The sequence below is a fragment of the Sorex araneus genome, chromosome 1 (assembly GCF_027595985.1).
Source record: "Sorex araneus isolate mSorAra2 chromosome 1, mSorAra2.pri, whole genome shotgun sequence".
In the NCBI taxonomy this organism is placed as follows: domain Eukaryota; kingdom Metazoa; phylum Chordata; class Mammalia; order Eulipotyphla; family Soricidae; genus Sorex; species Sorex araneus.
Window position 1 is genome coordinate 448,773,309 of NC_073302.1, and position 22,708 is coordinate 448,796,016.

The 22,708-nt window shown below is 42.8% G+C and overlaps 1 protein-coding gene across 1 annotated transcript in view; it reads right to left on the reverse strand.

Annotated features, from left to right (window-relative positions):
• Positions 1-480: 480 nt before the first annotated feature.
• LOC129403300 (GTPase IMAP family member 5-like) overlaps positions 481-22,708 on the reverse strand; it is a 99,076-nt gene continuing 76,848 nt past the window's right edge. Inside the window, exons 2-5 of the mRNA XM_055130010.1 lie at positions 6,937-7,100; positions 5,508-5,548; positions 2,426-2,471; positions 481-1,373 (exon numbers count right to left, since the gene is read on the reverse strand). Coding sequence (XP_054985985.1) covers positions 481-1,373; positions 2,426-2,471; positions 5,508-5,548; positions 6,937-7,100 — 1,144 coding nt within the window. The remainder of the gene's footprint in view (positions 1,374-2,425; positions 2,472-5,507; positions 5,549-6,936; positions 7,101-22,708) is intronic.

The window sequence follows — 22,708 nt, forward strand, 5'->3', positions numbered from 1 at the left end:
TGCAGAACATCCCCCCCAACCCTATTGAAATGGGAGATTATGAGGTGTTATTATTTATCTTACCCTGGACAAATGAAAGCATGATTCTGAATAGAGAATTCTGCTGCTAGAAATTTCATTACATTTTCCCCATTCTACAATATGTATGACTTTAGAAAATAGAACCTAGAGGTAAGATATTCATAGGAAATATCAAACCACCCATCTTCCGTCCCACAAACGACCGAGTATCTCACTATAGGATCAGTTCATGTCCCATTTGTCCTCACAAAGTAACAAAGTGACAAAGAAAAATTTTCCTCTTTGGGTTTTATTACATTAAAATTATGGAAGTAAAAAGGATGACATGAAATTAACATAAAACTTTTTACAATAATTAATATAAAACTTTTGCAATTATTTTGTTAAAAAGCAAACCCCATTTCCCACAGATGATAGCCAGAGGGATAAAAACAGATTGCAGAGAACATGTAAAGACGTTCAGCGTCCATGAGTGAAAGCAAAGTTAATTAAAATAGCCAGGCAAATTAAAATGCCAATTAGGAGAAAAGCGGAAAGCCAGACATGAGACGCCATCCAGCTCTGGATTCTGCGGAGCCCGTTCCTCACGCAGCTTCCCTGGGCCGTGGCCACCGCCCGCTGCTGCTTCTCCAGCTCGCGCCGCACCAGGCCCAGGAAGCGCGCGCGCTGCTCCGCGCACTCGGCCCCCGCGCTCCGCTGCTGCAGCAGCAGCTGCGCCTCCCGCGACAGCTCTGAGCTCAGGAAGCCGCCCTGCAGCTCCCGCTCCAGACTCTCCACCTGGCCCATGAGCTCGGCCAGCTGCCGGCGCTGCTCTGCGCCCGTGGCCCGGTTGTTGAAGCCGCAGAACCTCCTCCCGCACTCCCGCAGGAGCCCGGGCAGCCCCGAGTCCCTCACGCTGGCCAGGTAGTCAGCCAGGGGCTCGCCCTGCAGGTCCTCCTTGTGGGTGAAGAGGACGATCACGTGTCTCATGGCCCCCGGCCCAAAGACCTCCTTCACCCTCCTGACGGCCTCGGCCTCGTGCGCGGTGAAGCGGCCCAGCCGGATGACCAGCAGCAGCACGTGGGGCCCGGGGGCGGCCAGCAGGTAGCAGTCCCCGATGTTCTTGTACAGGTCTTGGGTGGGGGGCCCGGCGTCGAAGATAGGGGGCGTGTCCACCACCAGGATGCTCCTCCCTTCCCAAGTGCCCCTGGCCTCCTGGCACTGCCTGGTCACACACTGGACCCCCACTTGGGACTCGAACGCTGACCGGCAGAGGATGCTGTTCCCGGTGGCGCTTTTCCCGCTGCCCGATTTGCCCACCAGGACGATCCTCAAGGAGAACGAAGCGTCAAAGCCGGCACCTGCTCTGCTGCCTGAGGACACAAAGTTTTGTACCTATGTCCAAGCTTCTTAATTTTAGTCCCCTTTTCCTCCTAGGAAAGTTACCCACCTCCCTTCCCGCAAGATGCGGATATACATGGTTTAGGATGACCACACTGGATGCCCAGCTTGAACCCAGAGTCAAGAGTTGGAAGGGCTGCCCCTGTGAAGGGGGTGCCTAGCACTTCCTCTTGACAGGAGAGGGCAACCTGGGAGGACAGGGTGCCTGCGTTATCGGGAGGGACTGTGACATCACAGCATGCTCAGTAAGAGGAGAGGGGAAGCCACAAAGGGAGCAGATAGCCGTGCCATCGCCTACACCCACAGACTCCCAGGGCACACTGTGGATGATGCCCCACATGCACCAGGCTCAGGGGGTTCTCAGGTCTTGGGGTTCTGGTTTATGACCAGGCCCAGTAGAGTGTTCCTGGGTTCCGCTCTCTGGGCGGTGGGGGGGGGGGGGTGTTGGGGAATTGAATGCTTGGGTTGGGAGGTGGAGGGAGGTGGTAAAGGCAAAGGTCAGAGTCTTGGGATGAGCTGGACGGACTTGGAGAAGACAAAGACCCCAGAACTGCTGGTGGGAAGGCCACCCAGTTGACTGTCAGAGAAAAGAAATTCTAACAAAAGCATAGCACGGAAAAATTTTAACAAAAGCACAGGCTGACACTGAGTCCAGCACTAAGATCTCAGGCTGTAATGAGTGTGAGAGCACAGACTCTGACAGCTCCTATGAAGCATGGGATTTTTGCTCCTCTTTTCAGCTGAGCAGAAATAGGAAAAGAGAATTAACTTTCATAGCTGGACCAAATCCTCCAACTTTGGACATCAAGGTTTATTTCAACGTTTCCCACTGATTTTCCGAGGGTGATAAAATGATGAAGAAAGAGAACTGTAACAAATGAAGTTCCTCCCTCCCCCTGCCCCTATCACACCAGTTAAAGCAACTGGGTTTTGTACCATGTTTGAGATGAGGGAGAATGTGGAGGCAGCAGTGAGTTCTTTACCCAGGGGCCTCGAGCTCCTGAGGGCTTGGAAGCTTTCTTACCTTCAGCCAAAGCTCCATATTTGCTCCCCTGAGATTCTTCCATTCTCTAGTCGAATAGAAAGAAAGGTTAAGTTATAAAAAGTGAGTTTCCACGTGAGAGTTAGAAGGTCTGAAATCATCTAGAATTATTCTACTGAGATTACCAATCATGAGGTGGGGGTCTTGGTGGAGGGGTTCTAATTGATGCAGTGGGAGTGGAAGGATGGAACAACAGATAACCTAACTAGAGGAGCACTAGATTAATTAATCTCAGGTTAATATAATTCAATGATTTCAGTATCACCCATCCTAAAAGGTATCCAGTTAAGAATAGGAAATTGGGGCTGGAACGATAGCACAACGGGTAGAACATTTGCCTTGCATGCAGCCAACCCAGGTTCAATTCCCAGCATCCCATATGGTCCCCTGAGAACCGCCAGGAGTGATCCTGAGTGCAGAGACAGAACTAACCCCTGAGCATCACCGGGTGTGACCCAAAAAAGCAAAAAAAAAAACAAAATAGGAAATTGGAGGATTGGAGGAAGGGTGAGAAAGAGCAGCAGATAAAAGGAACCTCAGCTCGATTGGTGGGATGGCTCCCTCTCTTCCCACACCACACTTACCTAGGCGCAGACAGGCAGCAGAATCAGGCAACACTCTTACACCCAGATATCAACAAGATCCTATACACTAACTTCCTAACTTTCTAAATTTTATATGCAAATCTTTCATACAATTCTCAAGAACCCACCATCTTATGAAAAATCCTCTTTTGCAGTAACATAATGATGAGGTAGACTATAAAAAACAGTAGGTCCTTGGCAAAATCATGACCACTTTGAGGTGGTGATGTAAGGTAATTTTATACAACAAATCATAAACAGTAACACCATTGTCAATGTGTTTATCAGCTACAAAAACACTTAAAATAGAAAAAAATAAATAATAAAGGAACAATTGTGCTTAGATTAGCCATTTCCAGGGCTAAATTTCTATCTCATTTAATTTTCAAGCAAACACATATAAGTAGCTTAAGCCTTCAAGTAACACTAGACTGCATTAAGATTATACATTTTCTTTTATTTTCCTTTTTTTAGAAAAAAATTTCTCACAAATCAGCCAATTATCTCCTGACAATTTTAAAAAGTGTGAAGAGTGACTGGAAAGATAGTATACCGTTGGTAGGGCACTTTTCTTGCATTCTACTGACCCAGTTTCATTCCCCAGCATCCCACTTGTCCTCAGAGCCCCACCCGCAGTGAGCCCTGAGCACAGAGTCAGAAGTAATTCCTGGCCACCAGTGAGTAAGAAAAAAAAAATAAGCATAAAAGTCGAATTCCTATATGGAATGAGGATCTGCCAAATAGGAAAACTGCTAGAGAAGGGAAAGAATTACCTTGCTCTAAATGAAATTGGCTACGCAACATTCTGAGAATTTCCAAAACCACCAGATAACTATTCTAGTGCAAAAAGGGAAGTTTAATGTTTTCCACTAGGAAGGAAGATTTGGTGGTCAAGGATCTTCCAACAACATGAGTGAGAGGAAGTAGAGAACATGGTGAAGGAGAGGACATGGTGAGCATGGCCACCTCCCCTTCTCCCATGAGCTTCTGGTTCAGATTAGAGGGTGCCTATGAGGGAAGAAGAAGGGTCAGAACTCAGGACAAATTCCACAGAACTCTTTCCTGTTCTGCCCAAACTAACTGCCATACCCCTGATGACTTCCAAATCCTGGTTACCCAATAATTACCATTTTTGCTTCCTAGAAGCTGTAAACCAGAAATAAAAACAACTATGGGGAAATAATTCCCTTTAAATGAGGTTTAATTTTGTGTTACACATCTAAGTGTTAGAGAATATATTCATACGGTGGAGAGATGATGATGCAGACATGCAGGTATAAGGATAAACTCTGTGATATTACTTTATTTTCAATGATTATCCAGTTGCATGTGCTATAGCAATTATAAAGTGGAGGGGCTAGAGAGGTAGTACAGTGGGTAGGGCATTTGCATTGAAAGTAACCAACCCAAGTTCTATCCCTGGTACCCCATTTGGTACTTTGAGCCTACCAGGAGTACTTCCTGAGTGCAGAGCCAGGAGTAACCCTTGATCACCACTGGGTATGGCCCCAACACAAAAACAAACTAAAAAAAATGGTAGTGTATGTGGGGGAATCATCATTTGAAGTAGAGGAAAACAATTTATAAAACATATGCAGAGTATAAAAACAAATATCATTCAATAGCAGCTAATACATGTAAGAATTTTGGCATTTTTATTACAGATAGTCTCTTTATTGAGATGATTAAATTACATAGCTCCATTTAGATATATATATTTTTTAATTCTCAGTCTTATTCACCTTCCCTCTGATTTCAGGGTCAAACAACCATCTGAGTTTATTATGTATCATTCTATCTTGTGAATTTTTTAGATTTAGATATGCCTGTCTTTATATAATAAACTTTTAAGGGGAGGAAGAGTGAGAAAAGCAGCAGATAAGGGGAAACTTAGCACTGTAACACTGTTGTTCCATTGTTCATTGATTTACTCTAGCGGGCACCGGTAACGTCTCCATTGTGAGACTTGTTGTTACTGTTTTTGGCATATTGAATACACAACGGGGAGCTTGCTAGGCTCTGCCATGCAGGTTGGATACTTTCAGTAGCTTGGCGGGCTCTCTGAGAGGGACAGAAGAATCGAACCCTGGTCAGCCACGTGCAAGACAAATGCCCTACCTACTGTGCTATTGCTAGTTTAAGAGGAAACTTAAACTACTTAAAATTTAAACTACTATATAAATACACCCTTTATGTAGCATTTTATTCAACTTTTTGATTGACATTTTAGACCATACCCAGACACATTCAGGGATTACTCCTGTCTCTGAGATCAGGGGTCAGGGACTACTCCTGGTGGGGCTCAGACACCACATGTATGCTGAGCATCAAACCCAGGTTGGCTTAGTGTAAGGCAAGCACCCTACTGACTCTCCCCCACCCCAGGCTTTCTAAAGCACTTCTTGGGGTGACTGCTATTAAAAGTAAATTACACTTCTGTTGGAACAGTGTCCAATGACCCACCTTAAGTCAATAATTACCAAGGACCTAAGAGCAAGACATAACTCCCGTGATCTAAGTACTGTCAAAAAGAGAAAAAAAATTGTGTCAAAGAAATCAAGCTCCTTGAGAATTCCACTTACAATATTGCCGTCCAAATGAAAGTAGCTCAGCAAAGATCATCTGCTCTGGTTCTTAGTGAGACCCTCATGGATGTCACAAAAGCCAGTCACACTCAAGTCACGTAAGTGAAGGGAAGAAGGGGATAACTGAATCTTATTCTGAATGAGCCATGCTGTTGAGGGAGATGCAGGTCCCTCCAAGAAACAAATTTGTAGACAGATATGATCCAAGCATCAGACATAAGTCAGAAAGGAAACAGAGAGATAGAGATAAGTTAGTTAAAATGAGGAAAATGCTTAAAGGACTGAATAAAGACCAAAAAAGACTGTGGAACCATAGTAGAGGGAGGACATGTGACCTCTGTCACTATCAAAAGACATGAATGCAGGAAACTCTGGAAGAAGGAGGATTTCTTTTCAAACAGAAAATTCTACCTGTCTTCTCCCAGGGAGCAGTTACCTCATGGGGATGGACTGGATACCTCACACCAGAGACCTCAATAGCTCCTGATTACTGGGAAAAGCCCAGTGGGTGGAGGCTGAAACTGGTGAATATAACCAACACTGGTGAGCTTGATTTTCTGGTTTCAAAAGTGGAGAAAGCTGATTTGTTGGGATTTTGTTCCTTGAGACCAGGAGAACTGGCTCTAGGTTTTGGATCCTTTCTGCCTGTCCCAGAGTCTCACATTCACTCACCTGTCTGTCCCTAACTTACTGTCATTTGTCTTGGGCTGGTAACATTTATATCAAGGCTCAGCAAAGGGTTGCCCCATGCCCCCCTAGGGGAATGGCCCTCATCAGTAGTGTGGGGGTCACAGGAGATGTTGGGGGCTTGGGGAAAAGTGAGGGGACTTTCGAACCCACATCAGAAGACAGCAAACAGTGAGGAGTCAATTTTGGGACAGGTGACTGACGGGGAGGAGACAACCAGGACTTGGTCTTTTCACTGTGATGCCAAGTCTCCATTCCTCCTCCAGAGGCTTTCGGGCGCAGACTGCATATGGGGGTACAGGGAAGCTAAAGGGAAAGAGGAAGAGAACACCCCCTAACTTCCACCCTCACCTCCTAGCAGATCTGTGATCCCCTGGGAATCTTACAGGCTAAGTGTTTAGTCCTATGGAGAGATGAGGTGCAGGGGCAAAGGGAAAGGATGTCTCTCCAGACACTCGGTCGTGACTGACGTTCAGGCCTTCCCCGAATGAAATCAGAAACCTTTGATATCTGTGGGACATCCTACCTGGCCAACAGCTGGCACCACATGGGCTGAGGGGAAGCGGCAGTGTGGGGGTGGGGTGGGGTGGAGAGGGAGCAGTCTGTGGAGTCCTATGACCAGGGCACATTCCCTTACCAGGCACTGTGCGCTGGGACTCCTGTTCCACAGGTCTGTGAAGCCAAACAGAGTGAGGGTCTCGTACTATGGAGCAGCAGGGACACAACAGGAAGGTGAGCACAGGCAGATTAGGAGGAAGCACAAGCACGGAGCTGATCCGCTGGCAGCCACTGGCCAAGCTGCTGGGAAAGAAGGAAACAGAGAATTCCAGGTCATCTGATCATAGATAAGGATATTCCTGTGGAAGAGGCGGGGGAATTAGTGAACAAGACCTGGATCAGGCTGGCTGTATGTCTGGGGTTTGCCTTTGAACTGAAGCTTCCTGAAGAATCAAGTAGTGCCTTTTACCTCTCACTCTTCCTTGTGATAACAAGTTAAATTATGCAGATTTGGGGGAAGACTGTGTTGATGATCCTGCCTCCAGGTACAGAAATGCCCCTCTCACCCGGTGACATAGGTCCCAGTGACACAGGAAAGACTTTCTAAGGAGCATCCAGGAGCACCTGCTCTGCCTAACTCCCCTGTAGCCTTCTAGAATGTTTCCTTTCACAGAGCACAGAGGCTTAACTAGTCTCCAGCAAGTCTGAGGTCAGGACTTTGTGCTCTGACAAGCTCTACAAACAGATGGGTGTTGGCTTGGTTCATTCTCTGTGGCTGGACGGAACAGTTACTTCTCTGAGGACAAAGTATTCTGAGGTATCTGTGCCCCAGTGCCCAGGTGGGAAACAGGGTTAGAGATGCTGTGCCTCTGATTGTCTACAGATCTCACATATGAGACTGGAGTGAACATATTAAATGCTTCCTTTTTTCCTAATAGAGATTAAAAAACACAATCAGGGCTCAGGCAGGGATTTGGTTGTCACAGATATATCTGGCACCCTTATAATTCATATTTGGCTTAAAGTTGCACAATATTTGTCAAGGATTTACTAGAGTCAGACAATTGTCTTAAAATTTGGGGATTTTTGTTTTTTTATTTTTAAATTTTATTGAATCACCATGAGATAGTCAAAAACTTTATATTTGGGTTACAATCACACAATGATTGTATGATTACAATCATCCCTCCACCAATGCACATTCCTCACCACCGATATCCCGGGTATACCCCCCCCCTTTCCCACTCTCCCCCTGCCTCCATGGCAGACAATATTCCCCATACACTCTCTCTACTTTTGGGCATTATGGCTTGCAACACAGACACTGAGAGGTCATCATGTTTGGTCCATTATCTACTTTTGGCATGCATCTCCCATCCCGACTGATTCCTACAGCTATCATTTTCTTAGTGATCTCTTCTCTATTCCACCTGCCTTCCCCCCTCCACTCATGAAGTGGTCTTATAGCTACGGGGCAATCCTGATGGCCCTTGTATCTATTGTCCTTGGATGTCAGTCTCATGTGATGTTATTCTATACTCCACAAATGAGTGCAGTCCTTCTATGTCTGTCTCTCTCTTTCTGACTCATTTCACTTAGCATGATACTCTCCATGTCTATCAATTTATAAGCAAAATTCATGACTTCATCTGTCCTAACAAATGCATAGTATCCCATTGTGTAAATGTACCAAAGCTTCTTTAACCAGTTATCTGTTTTAGGGCACTCGGATTATTTCCGGATTTTGGCTATTGTGAAGAGTGTTGCAATGAATAAATATGTACGGATTTCATTTCTACTGTGCTTTTTTTGCATCCTAGGGATATAGTGCCAGAAGTGGTATTGTGGGGTCATATGGAAGCTCAATTTCTAGTTTTTGAAGGACTGTCCATATTGTTTTCCTGAAAGGCTGGACCAGTGGACATTCCCAGCAACAGTAAAAGAGCATCACTTTTCCCCAACATCCACGCCAACACTGGTTGCTTTTGTTCTTTTGAATGTGTGCCAGTCTCTGTGGTGTGGAATGATATTTCATTGTTGTTTGGATTTGCATCTCCCTGATGACTGGCGATGCGGAGCATTTTTTCATGTGCCTTTGGACATTTGTATCTCTTTTTTTGAGGAAATTTATGTTCATTTTTTCTCCTCATTATTTGATGAGGTTGGAGGTTTTTTTCTTTTACAATTCTACTAGTGTCTTGTAAATCCTGTATATTAATCTCTTATCGGGTGGGTATTTCGTACCTCAGAAAAACAAGTACCTTGGAATCAGCTTAATCAAAGAGGTAAAGAACCTATACAAGGAAAATTACAAAGCACTACTTCAAGAAATAAAAGAGGACACTAGGAAATGGAGACACATCCCTTGCTCATGGATACGGAGAATTAACATTATCAAAATGGCAATACTGCCCAAGCCACTATACAAATTTAACGCAGTCCCTATCAGGATACCCATGGCATTGTTCAAAGAAATAGACAAGTTACTCCTGAAATTCATGAGGAACAATAAACCCCCACGAATAGCTAAAGCAATCTTTGGAAAAAAGAAGATGGGTAGCATTGCCTTCCCCAACTTCAAACTCTACCACAAAGCCATAGTAATTTAAACGGCATGGTATTGAGATAAAAACAGACCTACAGACCAATGGAAAAGAGTTAAATATCCTGTCATAGACCCCAAAATATAAGGTCACTTAATCTTTGAGAAAGGAGCAAGAAATGTGAAGTGGAACAAGCAAAGCCTCTCCAACAAGTGGTGCTGCGAAAACTGGATAGCTACCTGCAAAAAAATTAATTCTGACCTCTGTCTAATACTAGGCACAAAAGTCAGATCAAAGTGTAATAAAGACCTCAATATCAGACATGAATCTATAAGGTTCATAGAAGAAAATGTAGGCTGAACTCTCCATGACATTGAAGCTAAAAGCATCTTTAAGGATGAAACAGCACTGACCATGCAAGTGGAAGCAAACATAAACAAATGGGACTACATCAAACTAAGAAGCTTCTGCAATTCAGAAGAAACAGTGAAAATGAACACTGGTGGAGAGATGTAAACAAAATGCAAACATGAAAGTTCGTAAGTTTGTAACTGTACCTCACAGTGATTCACTAATAAAAATTATAAAAATAAATAAATAAATAATAAAAAAGAATATTTACCCAATACGTATCTGGTAATGGATTAATTTCCAGGATGAATTGTATAAGAAAAAACCTCCAACACCATCAAATAATTGGGAGAAGAAATCAACAGAAGTTTCCTCAAAAAATAAATACAATGGCCAAAAGCACATGAAAAAAAATGTTCCACATCGCTAGTCATCAGGGAGATGCAAATACAAACAACAATGAGATATCATCTTACACCACAGAGACTAGCACACATTCAAAAGAACAAAAGCAACCAGTGCTGGTGTGGATGTTGGGGAAAAGGGATGCTCTTTCACTGTTGCTGGGTAGTCGACTGGTCCAGCCTTTCAGGAAAACAATATGGACAGTCCTTCAAAAACTAGAAATTGAGCTTCCATCTAACCCCGCAATGCCACTTCTGGGAATATATCCCTAGGATGCAAAAAAGCACAGTATAAATTACATCTGTACCTATGTATTCATTGCAGCACCGTTCACAATAGCCAAAATCTGGAAACAACCCAAGTGTCCTAGAACAGATGACTGTTTAAAGAAACTTTGGTACATCTACAGAATGGAATACTATGCAGCTGATAGGAGAGATGAAGTCATTAAATTTGCTAATAAATGGATAGATATGGAGAGTATCTTGCTAAGTGTAATGAGTCAGAGAGGGGCAGATATAGGACTGCACTCATTTGTGGAGTATAGAATAACATCACATGAGGCTGACACCCAAGGTCAGTAGATACAAGAGCCATCAGGATTGCCCCATAGCTATAAGACCACTTCATGAGCGGAGGGGGGAAGGCAGATGGAATAGAGAAGAGATCACTAAGAAAATGGTGGCTGGAGGAACCAGTCGGGTTGGGATATGCATGCCAAAAGTAGATAAAAAACCAAACATGATGGCCTCTCAGTGTCTGTGTTGCAAGCCATAATGCCTAACAGTAGACAGAGTATGAGGAATATTGTCTGCCGTGGAGGCAGGGGGAGGGTGGGAAAGGGGGCTATACCAGAGACATTGGTGGTGGGGAATGTGCACTGGTGGAGGGATGGGTGTTTGATCACTGTGAGATTGTAACCCAAACATAAAGCTTGTAACAATCTCATGGTGATTCAATAAAATTAAAAAGAAAAAAAAGAAATTACTAGCTCCCCCTTCAGACACCACATCCTCTGGTACACTGGGTGTCCTAGGTGTTGTTTCAACAAAACACCATGAGGTCTTTTCCCTTCAATCAATCTTGTCAATGATTTTCAACTCCTGGGGGATGTTTCCAATCCTTTTTTTGATCTTTATTTCAAAGTAGATACTTCTGTGGCTAGTGGAGATTTCTATAGGGGATGCCCCATTGTAATTCCAGACCCTACCACACTTGATAATATCGATGGCAATGCACATTTGCTGAGCTGCTCCATGTCGGACAACATTGTGACTGTGCAGTGTTCTCCCAGGTGCCACACCCCCTTCCAAGAATGGTGAGAGGGCTGTGGGTGAAAGGGCACCCTGGAATCAATTGCCACAGCATTTAACAGCTGCACAGCCTTGGAAAGTTCTTATTATAAGTGTTAATTCTCTCCTATAAATAAAATAGCGGGAATGGTGTTGTGCTAAAAGGCTGCTAATTTTAATTGATATTATTTCACAATTGATGTTAAATAATATTAGACAGTAATGGTATTGCTATTATAATATGCACGTTATTATTCATTGCTTCACTTAATACAAAAACTGAGATGCAATTCACCTAGGTGTCCAAGAATAGATGAATGAATTATTAAGATGTGATATACATGTACACAATGGAATACTCTTCATCTGCAATGGAAAACGAAATCATGCAATTTGAGGCAACCGGGATGAAATTGGAAGATATGTTGGAAGCTGTTAGTTGAGAAATATATCCTCACTGAAGGAGTTTTCTCCATCTCTTGCCTTCCTCCGTCCTCCCATGCTCACCTGGAAGAGTGCACATGCAGTGTGATTTTTATTCAGTTATCTCTCCATCTGATAAGAAAATCACATATAATGTGTCAGGCCAGGTTCAGAGATGTAGTGATATCCAGTGAAAAAGTTGTGGGCCTGTCATTCTCTGCACACCAGAATTAAGGAAGAACACTGGACAAACCCTACATGTGAGGTTGCGATGGCATTGGGAGATCATTTGATGGGTTGGTTTTGTCCTTCCAGGGACTTCACATTCACAGAGCTGAGGGGACATGAGAACATTCAGTTGATGAAGTGAGAATTGCAATTACCTATTAATTTCCAGAGACCCCACATCAGGAACATGCTCTGAAGATGTTAAGTTTCCCCAGCATATCCATCCTGGGAGACTGGGAAAACTGAGAGCCAGAAACAGCTCAACGACTTCAGCAGCTTAGGGTCTTAGCTTTGGAAACAAGCACAGTGAAAACTGGAATTTTGGTTTTGAAAATTTGAAAACAGACAGATCCCTCAGAAGATCTGGAGGCTTTTGATTTTTCTCTCAACGCCCAACACTTTGCTTTGTCTCAATGCATCAACATAGGATCTGGGTGTCAGGCAGACTAAGGCCCTCCCGTCTTTTCTCGAGGTGTCTCCTCAAAGAGTTGGTTCCCAAATGCACACTGAAGGCAAGGAAGCCCCTATGTCAGGGTTGGAATCCCAGAGCCCCTGTGCTGAGGTATCTTCTCTCCTCACACTACTTCTCCAGCCCTTTTCAGGCAGCTTCTGCCCACAAAGCAGTTTGGGAACTTTTTCAGCCCACCCTATGCTTTCATACCTGTGAGCATTGATACCCTCCCTTGTCTGTCTTAATTCCTGTTTGAGCTTTCAGATTTATCTCTTCATACTGTCCATATGGTCACTGAAAAACAACAGTGCTACCTCCCACTGGCCACCCAACACTCTTCACCCCCTTCAACACACACACATGCACACTGAGGTTACAGTTTGGCCCTGTCCTCAACTGGAGGGATTTCTGCCTCTGTACTCAGTTCCCTACCACCACCCAAATTCATCAGTAATGTGTTTCTCTCAGGTCTGATGTTATTACTTATTTTGAGTTATTAAAATACTTCAAAGTAGAATGCTAGTCACTATTGCTATGAATTCCCAGTATTGGCACCACTACAGAGTGGAGAAAACATCTAGGAGATGGATAGTAAAGCAAAAAAAAATTTTGTTAGAGAAAATAGACAGTGTCAAAGGTGGAAAGGAGAAAGTGGGCTCCAGGAACTACAAACCTTTTGAGGAATTACCTGAATTTTCAAAATACTTTGGGGCTGTCAGGTTGAAATAGTTTTAAATGGTCTATTAAAAGGGATAGAAAGCCTGTGTGCAATCTGAGTGAGGAGTATAGTTGTAAATAGAAAGTTGGGAATTCTATATTCTGAATATTAATAGCTCTGAAGCTCATCTTGTTTGGTACTTACAATTTGCTATATTCTATTATTGATTGAATGTTCTTTAATAAAGGAGCAAGCATTTTTAGAACAACTGTCAGAGAATCTGTTTCATAAATCAGATGTTTTTTAAATACAATCAGAATACAAAGCAGAGACAAAAACATCACTTGTATCATTGTATCACTTGTTGTCCCATTGATCTTCGATTTGCTCGAGCAGGCACCAGTAAAAGCTTCATTTGTCCTTGTTGCATGCTAGTGCAGCCCAATGATATCTGCTTGCTCCAGGAACAGGAAGAGCCATAAATCCTTCATTCAGAGATTTGATGAAGAAATCTAACCATCTCCTTGGTGGGCTGCCAAGAGGTCTTCTGATGTCCCGTGGAATCAAGTTTATAATGGCTCTAGTTCAGTAGTCGTCTCTGAATCACATTACATGTCCGGCCCATCTGCTTTTTGATGCCTTGGTAAACGAGACAACATCCCTGATTTTTGACCGTTGACACAGGTCAGAAATCCGGATTCCTGTTCTCACTTGAGTGCGATGTGATAGTCCTAGCATAGCTCTTTCGATTCCTGTTTGGGATACCCAAATAGCATTGTCATCCTGTTTGCATAGGGCCCAGATGTCTGAGGCATATATTAGTGCAGGAAGAATGGTGGAATAAAAAAGATGTGCCCAGAGTCGGAGGGTCTTCGTTCTCTTAACCACTTCTTCAACGCTCTTGAAGGCATTCCACGCTGCTCTCTTCCTCCTGCTCAGTTTTGGTGCCAAGTCGTTGCTCATGTTGATTTCTTGACCCAGGTACACATAGCTGCTGCATTCAAAGATGTTCATTCCATTGAGAGCAAATGGAGCTTAAGGGACCAGTTCGTTTTTCATGAACATCTTCTTGTTGAGATTCAGCTGCAATCTGACCTTTCCACGCTCGTGGTCAAGTTCGGCCAGCGTTTGTACCGCTTGGCTAATGTTTGGCGTTATGAGAACCATGTCATCAGCGAAGCGGAGGTGGTGTAATTGCTGACTGTCTATCTTCACTCCCATTCTTTCCCATTCAAGTCATCGCATGATGTTCTTAAGGGTGGCACTGAAGAGTTTCGGTGAAATGGTATCAACTTGCCACACCCCTCTCTTTACATCAATGATCACTTCCCTGTAGAATGGTGAGATCCTGGTGGTGAATCCACAATACAGCTTGCAGAGGATTTTGACATACTGAGTTTGAATGCCCTGTTTGGCCAGGGCTTCAGTGATCCCTCAGTCTCAACAGAATCGAAGGCCTTCTTTAAATCGATGAATGTTAGACAGAGCGACATCTTGAACTCTCGCAAAACTTCAGTGAGTTTGGTCATTGTGTGGATATGGTCGGTCGTGCTGAATTCCCTTCAAAACCCGGCTCGCTCGCATGGTTGTCCTTTCTCTAGTGTTCTGCCTATTCTATTCAGGATGACACGAGTGAACAACTTGTAGATGACAGACAGCAGGCAGATTGGGCGATAGTTGCCTATGTGAATGTCTTGCTTCTTGTACAACAGAACGGTTCTGCTGGTTTTCCGCTGAGACGGAACCTTGCATTCACAGGCAGCATGTGAAGAGTCAAGCCAGTGTATTGATGAGTACTGACTGAAGATTCTTCAGGTGTTCGGGTCTGACCTTGTCTGGACCAGGTGCTGTTCTCGTCTTTACCAACAAAATGGCGTGTAGGATTTCAGTAGGGAGGACATTGGGAACAACATCTATTCTTTGGAATTTGGTACGTGGGCAGGTGGACATGGCTGTCAAAGAGATCTAAGTAGAAGTCATGAATAATCCTCTCCATTGTCTTTCTGGAAGATGTGACAGATCCATCAGGACATTGGAGAACAGTCATCTTTGCCTAGTAGTTGGCGAATGATAGGCGAGCTTTGCGAATACTTTTCCCGGCTTCAGCTGCACTGGCTAACACTGCTGCTCTTCTGTCTTTGAGGTCTTCCTTTATGGCATCTCTGCACAGCTTTGTGAGCTTGGACGTTAGCTTGTGGTTGCCTGAGGCTCTCAAGAAACCATGTTCACGAAAGAGTTTGAGAGTTTCCAAAGACAGGCGTCTGTTTGTGGCTTTCTCACTCTCGGCATTCTTCGCACAGTCATGGAGGTGCTGAACCAGTCGATCATATTCTGCATCGATGTTGTCAAGGACGGCATCTTCCCACATTGCTGCAATTGTGCCAAAGAGCTCCCAGTTCGTGGTCATTCTGGGAGTTGCCTTCTTAGATTTCAATTTTGCAGACATTTCTCCAGCTCTGTGAATTAGAATTTTGCACGAAGGAGAAGGTGTTCCGATCCCATTTGGAATTTTCAGACAACAGAGACATCAGTCAGGCAAAACCTTCGATTGAATATGATGTGGTCAATTTCATTGTGGAACTGTCCACCGGGAGACTCCCATGTCCCGCATTTATATTTGGCCTTCTGGAACTTTGACTTACTATGGATGGTCTTGGTCGACATGATGAATTCAGACAGTCTATCACCTTCATGGTTCCATTCTAGGCCATGGGTCCCAATGTGGAGTTCTTCAGGCAACCTTCTCGGTCCTATCTTGGCATTAAAATCACCAACAATGATCTTGTAGAAGGTGTGGTCTTCTTTATAGAACTTCTCCAGTTCCATGTAGAACCTCTCAATTTCTTCATCATAGTTGGAAGTTGGTGCGTACATAATGAAGATAGAAACTGCAGGCAGTGAGCCACATCTATTCAAGCATAATCGTCAGATTCGGGTTGTTAGGCATTCAAATGGATCAATGCTCATGGCCAAGTTCGTATTGACAAGAACACCAATGCCACCGATGCCTCTGTTGTCACATGTTCCGAGGACCAATTCTTCTCCAGTGTCGAAAATGGTGTGTGTGATTGAGGTCCCCTCGTTTTGGTCAGACCAATGATATTGTACTTGATCTTCTGCACTTGCACCATCAGGTTCTCTATGGATGCTTCTGATGCCAGCATACGTATTTTGAAAGTACAGACAATCATTTTAGTATTTCTTCACTTTGGCAGTCTAGTTTGTCCCCGAGATTTTTTCAGCCTCTCCTTGCTCATCTTTCTTAACACTGCCATATTGGGGGCTCTTTCGGTGTCAGGTGAATGAGGCCAATTGTTGTTACTTTTGTTGGCATATCAAATATGCCATGGGTAGCTTGCTAGGCTCTGTCGTGCGGTCGGGATACTCTCGGTAGCTTGCCGGTCTCTTCGAGAGGGACAGAGGCTTTTAGGGCGACCTCCAATTGCCCTTGGATGTGTTACCATGGTTTACACCAAATTTTTACCCTATAAAATATGGTTTAGGAATAATGGGTATTAAGTGTCTTATGGTGTGTCCACTGCCCAGCCACTACCATGCTCCACGCTACTCTCTGGACACTTGGGCTGAACCTCAGGCATGAGTGAAGCCCCCCCAAAACCAGGTTCAATGAGACCTGGAAACAAGATCCTCTGTCTGCCTTCTCCAATATCCGGCATCTGAGGGAGGGGTCAAAACCAGACGCCCCACCCTACTCAAGCCAGATAAATACCTCACTGGCTGACAGCCACTAAAACATCATTTATTTGAATTCTTATTGTGGAGGAGGTAACTGAGTATCTCTGGCATACAGAAAAGCTTGTTTAGGGAGCAGATTTTAAGGTGCAGAACAGGTAAAGAAAGTGCAGGTCACAAGATCAGATGTTCCCCAAAGAGTCCATACAGTGTTCAGAAAGGAGAGAGAGAAGTGCTCATTCTAATGAGATAGCTTGCTCTGAGCTTAGATCCAGATATAGGTATAAAGAAATGGTTTTGCCTTCCTTAATATGAATTCCAGATAGTGTTTAATGCCTATCAAAATATATTATTTTTCTTAAATGTTACATGATACTTTTTTACCCTATTAACATAGTGAGAAAAAATGGCAGATTTTGCTCCTAAACAAGAATTGTGGCCTTCAGGTAAAATTTAACTAATGCTTTCTCTGAACAGGTCCAGGAGAAATATATCACAGTAATAATATCATGCTAGCTGTCCTGCTACATTGGAAATTGGAAATAGCTTTAAAATTATTGAAGCATGGTATTTATCATCTTGAAGCTTACTCACCACGCAGAGCCTTGTGGACTGCAGGTGTTCAGGAAGTTAACACTCTGCAGACGTTTTTCCTTCTGGTTGCTAGCAGCTACTTCTCTCTTCTTTGAGTCTCCTTCCAGGTGGCAGGCTCTATGTCTGCTTAGAGAAGCTCCTGATCCTGCTTGTGCGGGGCAGTGGCTGGTTTCCCCCTGCTAGAGGAAGTCCCACCAAGAGAACACCTGTGTGCTCTCTAACCTCTGGCTCAGGAAGTCAGGGAAGGGCAGGTACAGGTTGAGGACTTAAAGTAACAGAAGCATTTTGCACTGAGTTATGTATTTGCAGGGTTTCTCCTGCAAATCTCCCCTCCTGTGACTCAGGTGGAGTGTGGAGTCGGTTGGTATCAGCATGACCCCTGATACCAAATATATTGTTATACCTGAGAGCAGGAAGGGTGTAACATAGATACCTGACATTTGATTCTAATACTGGATTGGTTATTAATCCAATTTAGATATTTCTTGCTCCCCAGGTGATTTTTGCCCTATAAATGGATCTAGGGGAAATATGCCCCAGTAATAAGGTTAAGTTAGCTGTTCTCAATAGTTGCTCATTTAATAGAAATCCCTGTATCAATGCCACCCTGTGTCCACTATTAGAAGAGTGTGCAAGCAGAGTGCCATCATTTTCTGAGAAAGGAAGCATTCCAAGCTACTGAGAAATTGTGAGCTGGGTAGTATATAGAGAGTGAATATCTTCACCCAGTCCTCAGGTTGGCTCCATTACAAGGTTGGTGCCACCAATTCTAATTTTCCTATCCTCTCTCAAGAAGGTTACAAGAACAAGGCCAGAAAGTGAGACAATGTTAGTGATAAACAGATTACCGAAGGATTGACCATTAACTTGGCCATTGCAATAACCAGCAATGTGACATTACCTAATTCACTAAAATGTCCTGAATGTGAGTGTACCTATAAGAAAGAGAATATGAGTTACACATTGCCTGTTGGCTGGCATGTGATTTTTTATTTCTTTTTTTCTGTTTTTGCTAGCCCATAGTATTTCAAGTAGGAAGTTATCCAACTTTTCTTTTTTTTTTTTCCATCCTTTTATCAGGGGCCATTCTTACATTACTGAAACTTCCACATTTCATTGAGAAAAGAATATGCTTCAAAAAAATGAAGATTCATTTTGATTAATAATCACTTATTTAAAGCAAATTTAATTAGTGATCATTTTAGTTTTTTTAAAAATATTATTAGTGAATCAACGTGAGGTACAGTTACAGATTTATAAACTTTTGGGCTTACATTTCAGTTATACAATGATCATCTCTCCACCAGTGCCCATTTTCTACCACCAATGGTCCCAGCATCCCTCCCACCACCCCCACTCTGTCCCTTCCACCCCACCTCGCTTCTGTGGCAGGACATTCCCTTTTGCTCTCTCTCTCCTTTGGGGTATTGTGCTTTGCTATAGAGGTATTAAGTAGCCATCATGTTCAGTCTATAGTATACTTTCAGCCCACATTTCCCATCCTGAGTGGGCTCTCCTAGAACCCTTTACTTGGTAGTCCCTTCTCTATCTAGACTGCCTTTTCCCCCAGCATGTGATACTGCATTCCAGACTGTGGAGTAAACCTTCTGGTCCTTATCTCTACTATTCTTGGGTGTTAGTCTCCTACTCTGTTATTTTATATTCCACAGATGAGTGCAATCTTTCTATGTCTGCCCCTCTCTTTCTGACTCATTTCACTTAGCATGATACCTTCCATGTTGATCCACTTATATGCAAAGTTCATGACTTTATCTTTTCTAACAGCTGCATAGTATTCCATTGTATAGATGTACCAAAGTTTCTTTAACCAGTCATCTGTTCTAGGGCACTCGGGTTTTTTCCAGATTCTGGCTATTGTAAACATGCTGCAATGAACATATAAGTGCAGATGTCATCTTTACTGTACTTTTTTGCATCTCCGGGATATATTCCCAGAAAAGGTATTGCTGGGTCAAATGGGAGAACAATTTCTAATTTTTTGAGAAATGCCCATACTTTTTTTCCAAAAGGGCTGGATCAGTCGGCATTCTTTTCTTCCCACATCTGCGCCAACATTGATTCCTTTTGTTCTTTTGGATGTGGGCCAGTCTCTGTGGTGTGAGGTGATATCTCATTGTTGTTTTGATCTGCATATCCCTGATGATTAGTGATGAGGAGCACTTTTTCATGTGTTTTTGGCCATTCGGATTTCTTTTTTGAGAAAGTTTCTGTTCATTTCGTCGCTGTAATTTCTGATGGGGTTGGATATTTTCTTCTTGTGGAGTTCAATTAGTGCCTTGTAAATCCTTGATATCAACCCCCTATCAGTTGGGTATTTTGTGAATATCCTTTCCCATTCTGTAGACTCTCATTGTATTCTGGCCACTGTATGTTTTGAGGTGCAGAAGCTTCTCAGTTTATGGTAATCCCATTTGTTTATATTTGTTTCCGCTTGCCTGATCAGTGGTGAATCATTTTTTAAGATACCTGTAGTTTCAGTGTTGTAGAGGGATTTGCTGACCTTGTCTTCAATATATCTTATGGATTCTGGTCTGATATTGAGATCTTTAATTCATTTCTATCTGACTTTTGTTCATGGTGTTCGGTATAGGTCTGAGCCCATTTTTTTACATGTAACTCTCCAGTTATGTCAGCACCACTTGTTAATGTGGTTTTCTTTGCTCCACTTCACATTTCTTGCTCCCTTATCAAAGATTAACTATATCACTGTCATCCCGTTGTTTATCGATTTACTCTAGCAGGAGCCAGTAACGTCTGCATTCGTCCCAACCCTGAGATTTTAGCAACCTCTCCTTACTCATCTTTGCCAGCGATTGGAGGCTTTTTACAGAGTTGAGGGAATGACTATTTTTGGCATATGGAATATGTCACAGGAAGCTTGCCCAGCTCTGCTTTTTTTTGGTTCTTACCAAAAAGCAAAGGAAAAAAAAATAATGTTGCTTCAGAATAATGAGCCACAGGATAATGAGTAGGGCACTTGCCTTGCATACAACCAACCCAGGTTCAATGCCCAGCATGCATATGGTCGCCACTTGCCTATTAGGAACGAACCTAAGGACAGAGCAAATTATTAGCTCTGAGCACAGTTGGTTATAGTCCCAAAACAAAACAAAACAAAAATTTCTCAATAAAGAACACATAAAGGATGGCTTAATAAGGGCCGAAGAGATGGTATAGTGGCACCTGCCTTGAACACAGCTAAGCTGTATTCAATCTCCAGCAACACATATGTACTTCCCATCCCCCACCCATCCACCTACAAGCCCCAGGAAGAGTGATTCCTAAGCACAGAGCCAGGAATAATCCCTGAGCACCACTGGGTGTGTCCCCACCACTAAACAACGTCAATCTACAGATACATCAGCTAACTTCCCTTTTGCTTTACTAATTTTCCATTTATATTAAAAAGTTTGCCTCCTCTGGCATGGGACTCATTCTGTAAGGCTTACTATCAAATATTAGAAGATCATATATTTGAGGGTATGTAGCAATATTCAACCCTGTTCCATTGGTCTACTGCTCTGCCTTTGTTCCAGTACCATGCAGTTTTAATTACTACCGCTTTGTAGTAGAGTTTGAGTTTGGGGAAGTTGATGTCTCCCATCTTCTTTCTCTCCAAAATTGATTTAGATATTCATGGGGCTTTGTCGTTCCATATGAATTTCAGGAGTTTTTGGTCCACTTCCTTGAAGAATGTCATGAGTTTCCTTACAGGGATCACATGGAATCTTTATAATGTTTTGGGAAGTATTACCATTTTGACAATGTTAATTCTCCCAACCCATGAGCATGGATGTGTTTCCATTTCCTCGTGTCCTCTTTTATTTCATAAAGTAACGTTTTGTAATTTTCTCTGTACAGGTTCCTTTATTTCCTTAGTTAAGGTAATTCCAAGCACTTGAATTTCTGAGGCATGATTGTGAACGGGATTGCTTTTTTCATATCACTTTCTTCTCTCTCATTATTTGCGTACAGGAAAGCTGTGGACTTTTGGGTATTGATTTTATAGCCCACAACTTCACAATACGAGTCTGTTGTTTTGAGGAGTTTCTTGGTAGAGGCTTTGGGGTTCTCCAAATACAGTGTTATATCTTCTGCGAATAGTGAGAGCTTGATTTCTTCCTTTCATATCTGGATGCCTTTAGTGTCTTTTTCTTGCTTAATCACTATTACCAATACTTCCAGTACTATATTGAACGGAAGTGGTGAGAGTCAGCATCCTTGTCTTCTCCCTGATATTAGAGGGAGAACTAAGTTTTTCCTTAGTTTTTCCCCATTGAGGATAATGCTTGCTATAGGTTGTGGTAGATGGCTTTGACTATATTGTGGAAGGTCCTTTTGTGGTGAGAGTTTTCATCATGAAGGGGTGTTGGATCTTGTCAAATGCTTTTTCTGCATCTATTGATATGATCATATGGTTTTTATCTTTTCTTTTGTTGATATGGTGGATTATGTTGATTGACTTCCAAACGTTGAACCATCCTTGCATCCCCAGGATGAATCCCAACTGGTCGTGGTGTATGATCTTTTTGATGAGTTGTTGGGTTCTATTTGCTAATATTTTGTTGAGGATATTCACATCTGTATTCGTCAGAGATATCGGCCTGTAATTTTCTTTTTTTTGTGGTGTCTCTGTTTGCTTTTGGTATTAGTGTGATATGTGCCTCATAAAAACTGTTGGGAAGTGTTTCTGTTTCCTCGATTTCCTGGAAAAGCTGAAAAGAACTGGCAATAGGTCCTCTTTAAATGTTTGGAAGAATTTACTAGTAAATCAATCTGGCTCCGGACTTTTGTTTCTGGGGAGACCTTTCATTACTGTTTCAATTTCCTTGATAGTAATGGGTCTATTCAGGTATTCCAAATCATCTTGGTTCAGTCTTGGGAGGTTATAGGAATCCAGTAATTTATCCATTTCTTCTAGATTCTCTTGTTTCATGAAATACAGATTTCGAAGTAGTCTCTGATGATCTTTTGAATTTCTTTGGTTTTGTTTTGATGTCCCCCTTTTCATTTCTGATACAGTTTATTAGATTTTTCTCTCTCTCTTTCTTTGTGAGTCTTGCTAGTGGTTTATTAATCCTATTGATTTTCTCAAAGAACCAGCTCTTAGATTCATTGAATCGTTAGATTCATTTAGAATTGTTTTTTGAGTTTCCATGTCATTAATTTATGCTCTAAATTTTATTATTTCTTTCCATCTGCCTGGTTTTGGCTCCTTTTGTTGGTCCTTTTCTAAGATCTTGAGGTGTTAG